This window comes from Plectropomus leopardus, unplaced genomic scaffold (assembly GCF_008729295.1).
Source record: "Plectropomus leopardus isolate mb unplaced genomic scaffold, YSFRI_Pleo_2.0 unplaced_scaffold21628, whole genome shotgun sequence".
Lineage (NCBI taxonomy): Eukaryota > Metazoa > Chordata > Actinopteri > Perciformes > Serranidae > Plectropomus > Plectropomus leopardus.
This window is the reverse complement of record NW_024623414.1, coordinates 1-5678: the sequence shown is the minus strand read 5'-3', so window position 1 is coordinate 5678 and position 5678 is coordinate 1. Positions and strand designations below refer to the sequence as shown.

The window sequence follows — 5678 nt, the reverse complement described above, 5'->3', positions numbered from 1 at the left end:
ACAGTCTGAATGTTACAATTTAGTTTCCACAGTGTATTTTAGGCTTAATGTAGGAGCTGAGCTGGAAACAAAAACAAAAATACACAGTCAAAATGATCAAAAATGAAGAATGAAAAGCATCTAAAATGCGCCAAACAGTAATTGGTTGTGAAAATGATCATTGGAGACCTTTTTTTAACAGTAAATTATCATTTTATGAGTAGGAGTAGACGACCTTGTGTAATAATTTCATTAGAAAATACAAAAATATAATAATTGGGTTGCAGTCTTGTTTCTGTGCAGCAAGTGTCGCTGTTGCAGCTTTAATTTGGTTGCAACCTGTTGTCACGGTGACAGGAAACCCTCGACATCCTGCGCCGTCAGCCACAGAAACGCGCGGCTTTGGTCTTTTCTCGCTTTCTCACTGCGTTTGTCTTAATGTCTCTGGTCCGCTGCAGGTCCCCATGATAGTGAAAGCTCTTCACAAGCAGCTGAAGGAGAAAAGTGTCAAAACTCGTCAGTGTTGTTTCAACATGTTGACTGAGCTGGTGAACGTCCTCCCCGGAGCCCTGACCTCCCACATCCCAGTACTAATACCCGGTAATACCACAGCAGCATTACCAATACTACTACAGTCACTTCCTTTCCAAGACCATCGATTCCTCCTGGAGACGGAAATCCTTCGAAAAACAAAAATATACAGTTTCAGTGTGACCTGATTGAAATTTGCTCTTTTTTTCTTTCTTTCTTCCTTTTTTTTTTTTTTTTTTTGGCTGCCTGTGGATCCTTAAAAAGTCTTAAAATGCCTTGAATTTATTGATTTAAAAACAAGGCTTTAATTGATATTAAAATGTCGTAAATCAATTTTTGGAAGTAGGTCCTGTGAACTGCTTTTTTTCTGACATTGTGTTGTAAAATCTCAAAATAATTGGTAACGTCTGTTTTTCTTTTATGTTATAATTTACTGAATATCGCTTAAACTCTTCGTGATGGGAATTAAAGGAATAATCCCATGTACAGAGTAAGACACAAAATCTGTTAAAAAATCACCAATGAATGCGAGGAAATTCTAACTTTTTTACTGGACCAACAATGTTTTAGGTCACGATAAACAATTCGGCAAAATTGTTCTTAACTCCATTAAAAAAAGCATTTTTTAAAAAATTTTTTTTTCTGTTTTTCAAGGAGGATTTTGTAAAATTTGTCTTAAATTTCATCCAGAGTGGCATTAAAAAAGTCTTAAAAAGGATTAAATTTAATTTGCCTTTAAGATTTAGCAGAAAAACGCATAAGAAATAGAAAATAACCAGAATGCACTGCGCCACACCAGACATAATTTGTCAGTTTGACACATCGGCGGCCGGCAGGTAACGAACCGTTATTAACGGCAGCAACTTTGTTTTTCAGGTATCATCTTCTCTCTGAACGATAAGTCGAGCAGCTCCAACCTAAAAATCGACGCCTTGGCCTGCCTCCACGTCATCATGGTCACACACCCCGCTCACGCCTTCCACGCTCACGTCCCCGCACTCGTCCCGCCCGTGGTGGCGTGCGTGGGAGACCCCTTTTACAAGATCACCTCTGAGGCTCTGCTCGTCACTCAGCAGCTCGTCAAGGTTTGAGTCTAACCTGCATCGTCCGTCACTGACGCCTCTGACGTAAAGTTCACCGCTGATCTGCTCCCGTTTTCTCTCCGCCAGGTGATCCGACCTCTGGACAACCAATCAGAGAGCGCTGAGAGTTTTGACCCCTCCCCTTACATCAACGACCTGTTCACCTGCACAATCAAACGCCTGAAAGCCGCCGACATCGACCAGGAGGTCAAAGAGCGAGCCATCTCCTGCATGGGACAGATCATCTGTAACCTAGGTAACCACCGTCCGTCTGTCACAGCGACGTGATGACGCAGCTTCCTGTTTGTCGTCTCACGTTCTCGTGTTCGTGCAGGTGACCGACTGCCGGCCGAACTTCCTGGAACGCTGCTGATCTTCTTGGAGCGCCTGAAGAACGAGATCACCCGACTGACGACGGTGAAAGGTAAGCCCCGCCCTCCAGGGTCATGAAAGGAAGCCGTCAAAGCTCAGAGGACATCGGCTGTTTCTGTTCACTGTTTTTAGGAGCTTTTTTCATTTTAACATGAAAAACTTGAGCAGTAACTCCAAAAATTTTGGGGAAAAAAGGCATATAAATATTGAAAAAGAAGTGTTTTGCTCAGCTAAAGAGCAGAAGTTGAAGAGAAGTTTAACAAAGTTCAACTGAAAATCAATTTCCAAATTAATCATGACGTCCACGGGCTTTGTACCGTCCCGAAAAATCTGAATAAGTCATGGAATTTGCAAATACTAATTTCCAGGGTTGGAAAAGTATTAGAAAAGTCAGTATTCCCCGAAATTTCTGGAAAAGTCATGAAACTTTTACAGTTTCTGGCTGTGATTTATGGTGTAATTTTTGGTGATTTTTACAGAAATTAAATATCAACGCCACATTTTGAAGAACAAAAGTTCCTATTATTATTATTTTAAATTACTTTAAGAAAAATGCCAAAAATAAATTGCCAAATTTATTTCTTAAAAAAATGCCAAAAATTTTGAAAGAAAAAAAAGCCAAACATTTTTAAATAAACAAAAAACTGCTTTTTTTTCCCCTTTAAAAATCACCAAAAAGTTTTAAAGGGAAAAAATGCTTTAAAAATCATTAAGGGAAAAAAGGCACGTTTTCTCACTAAATGAAAAATACAGCCATTTAAAGTTGTATTTCATAACTCTCTCTACAGTTAATAACAATAAAAACTTGTTTATATTTGATGGAACCACAGGGTGCTGGACTAAGCAGATCCAGTTCTCCTGTTAACAGACACTGTATTTTAAAAATAGATACAATGTAATTATGAGGATTTGTGTATTTTTATTAACTAAAACATGCCACAGATCTTGGATCTGTGGATTCATAACCAAACTTTAAACAGTGTTAACTTTGTTTGTCAGCTGTAGCACAAAAAAGGAGGAAATGACAATAATAAACACAATTAAAACAAACAAAAAAGGAACATTTTAATTACAGAAAAAGCCAACTTACTAACTGTAGAAGCACAAATATCAAGAAAGTTCAAGAAAGAAAAAATCTACAAAATCAGGCAAAACTGTTTAACTTTGGAAACGCCCTCGCTGTGGTGTGACGCCGTGGTTATTTACCAAAAGCGCCGAAGTCTCGGTAGCGTTTTGTACAAACAGCCGTTGTACCGACTGTGTGTTTTGTGTTCAGCTCCAGAAGCTCCAGTTTTCTCCCTCCAGTCTCTTTCTTGTTTCCTTTCATCTCTGCATTTTATGAAGCAGATACATGAAGCCCCGGGGTACACATTCATTTTTCACACAACTCAAGCACAACCCCGGGCGAATTCCTGTCTTTAAACTGACTTTGCACAAAGCAGCGCTGCTTCTGAAATTCGCCTGAATATATCTGAACAGCACTTCTGTGCACCTGATGAGCAAATCTCACCACGAGTCAATAAATAATTTGAAATATATATGAAGGAATATAAACAGAGGCAGCGTGTTTAGTGATTTTTGACTTGGTTTCGTTGTAAATATACATCGTAGTGAGGATTTTAACTTGGAGTTAAGACGCATCACAGGGTTTGTACAGTCACGAAAACCCTGGGAAAGTCTTGGAATTTGCAGGTAGAAATTTTCAGGCCTGGAAAAGTTTTTTGAAAATTAAATATATCCTGAAAGTTTTGGAAAAGTCATGCAATAAAACCTGTATAATAAAGCAGTTGGAATATTGAAAATCCAGTTATAATTTCTGTTTCTTTTACAGTTTATGACCGTGATAAATGTTGTATATATATGTATATTTTTTGGTGATTTTTAAAGAAAACTTGCCTTCCAAATCTGTGGATGAAGGCACGTTTTCTTTACAAACAAACCAAACAAATCGCCACTTCTTTTTTCTTTCAAAAATGCCACCTTTCACACTTGTGCTGTCCAATAAATAATAAATGCCAAAAATGTGATCTGAAAAAAAATGCAAACAAATTTCAAATACAATATAAATTTTTTTCTTTAAAAATCACCTTTAAAAAAAAACGCCAACATTTTTCCTTTTAAAAATCACCAAAATATTTTAAAGAAAAGAAGATCACCAAAACGTTTTCTTTAAAAACCACAAAAAATAAAATAACAAAATTTAGATATTATGCATTTTTTCTTTAAAAATCGGCAGTAAAATAAATACAAAACACAGCCATGAAAAGCTGTCTGCTTCCTCCTTAAAGCCAAAATATAAAACACGAGTAAAATTAATTATCTGACAGTATAATCTGATGGTAAAATTATCTGACGTCTCCTCCTTTTGCACCACCACCTATAATTAATATTTAAAAATGATTATATAGTAGTGAAAAGGAACCCAAAGGGAGTATTGGTGATCATTTCAGAGGATGCATAGTGTTTAAATTTTGCCTCTAAGTTATGGAAAAGTCATGGAAATTTCTTGGTAAAAAAGTGCGTGACGTCAGGTGTGGACTGTAGCTTTGAAGTGAACTGTCCTCCTGAGTTTTAAAACACTTTTTGGAGTTCAAACTCTCCGTGTGCTCTGATGACAAAGGCCTTTTTATTTTTAATTGCTGCGGCAGAAATGAAAACTCTGAATCACAGATATAAAAATAAAAACGTTAGCTGGAAATAGACTCTCTCCTGAGATTTGCTGTCATAACGAGTTGTTTTCTTGTTCTTTCAAGTCGAGTTATTTTCCGCCGATTGTGTTTGTTTTGCAGCTCTGACGCTGATCGCCGGCTCTCCGCTGAAAATCGATCTGAGGCCGGTCCTCCCCGACGCCGTTCCCATCCTCGCCTCCTTTCTCCGCAAGAACCAGCGCGCCCTGAAGCTCTGCACGCTGGCCGCTCTGGACATCCTGCTCAGAAACTACAGGTAACACACACACCTGTCACTCACAGCTGTCGGGTCCGCCCACTCCTTCCTGTCAGTAACACCGTGTGACTGTTTCAGCTCCGCGGTGACTCCCGTCATGGTGGACGCCGTGCTGGCCGAGCTGCCTCCTCTCATCTCAGAGAGCGACATGCACGTGTCTCAGATGGCGCTGAGCTTCCTGTCCACGCTGGCGGTGACTCACCCGTCCTCGCTGGGTCAGCTGAGCGGAGGGAACATCATGCAGCAGCTCATCGCGCTGGTACGATCCCCGCTGCTGCAGGGCGGAGCGCTCGCCGCCATGCTGGACTTCTACCAGGTACGAACGGCGTCACAGACGTCACCTGAGAACTGATTTCTGGCCGCATACAGACGGTTAATAACAGGTGTGTGTGTGTCCAGGCTCTGGTGGCGACAGAGACTCCTGGTCTGGGTTACATGGACCTGCTGAGGATGCTGACGGGTCCCGTTTACTCCCAGAGTGCCGCTCTGCCTCACAAACAGGCCTACTGCTCCATTGCCAAGTGCGTCGCCGCTCTGACCCGAGCCTGTCCCAACGAGGGACCCGCTGTGGTCGGACAGTTCATCCAGGTAAAAACTTTTTTAGTTGATGGACAGAAAAGTGATCGACAACTTTATTGATATTTGAAAAAAGTAGTTGTAGTCATTTTTCTAACGTTTTTGTGCTTCTTAAACGTGAGAATTTGATGCATTTTTTGTCAAAAGCTTTTTGTTTTTGGATTTTTGGTCAAATAAAACCAGGGTTCCCATGGG

At 40.1% G+C, this 5678-nt stretch overlaps 1 protein-coding gene across 1 annotated transcript; it reads left to right on the top strand.

Moving 5' to 3' along the window:
• Positions 1–437: 437 nt before the first annotated feature.
• Positions 438–5495, top strand: LOC121965792 (cullin-associated NEDD8-dissociated protein 1-like; the record flags this gene model as incomplete). Its single annotated transcript, XM_042515912.1, has 7 exons — positions 438–579; positions 1387–1595; positions 1680–1848; positions 1927–2016; positions 4754–4907; positions 4986–5223; positions 5307–5495. Coding segments are annotated over 7 exons (1191 nt in total), but the record flags the coding sequence as incomplete, so codon positions are not given.
• Positions 5496–5678: the final 183 nt, after the last annotated feature.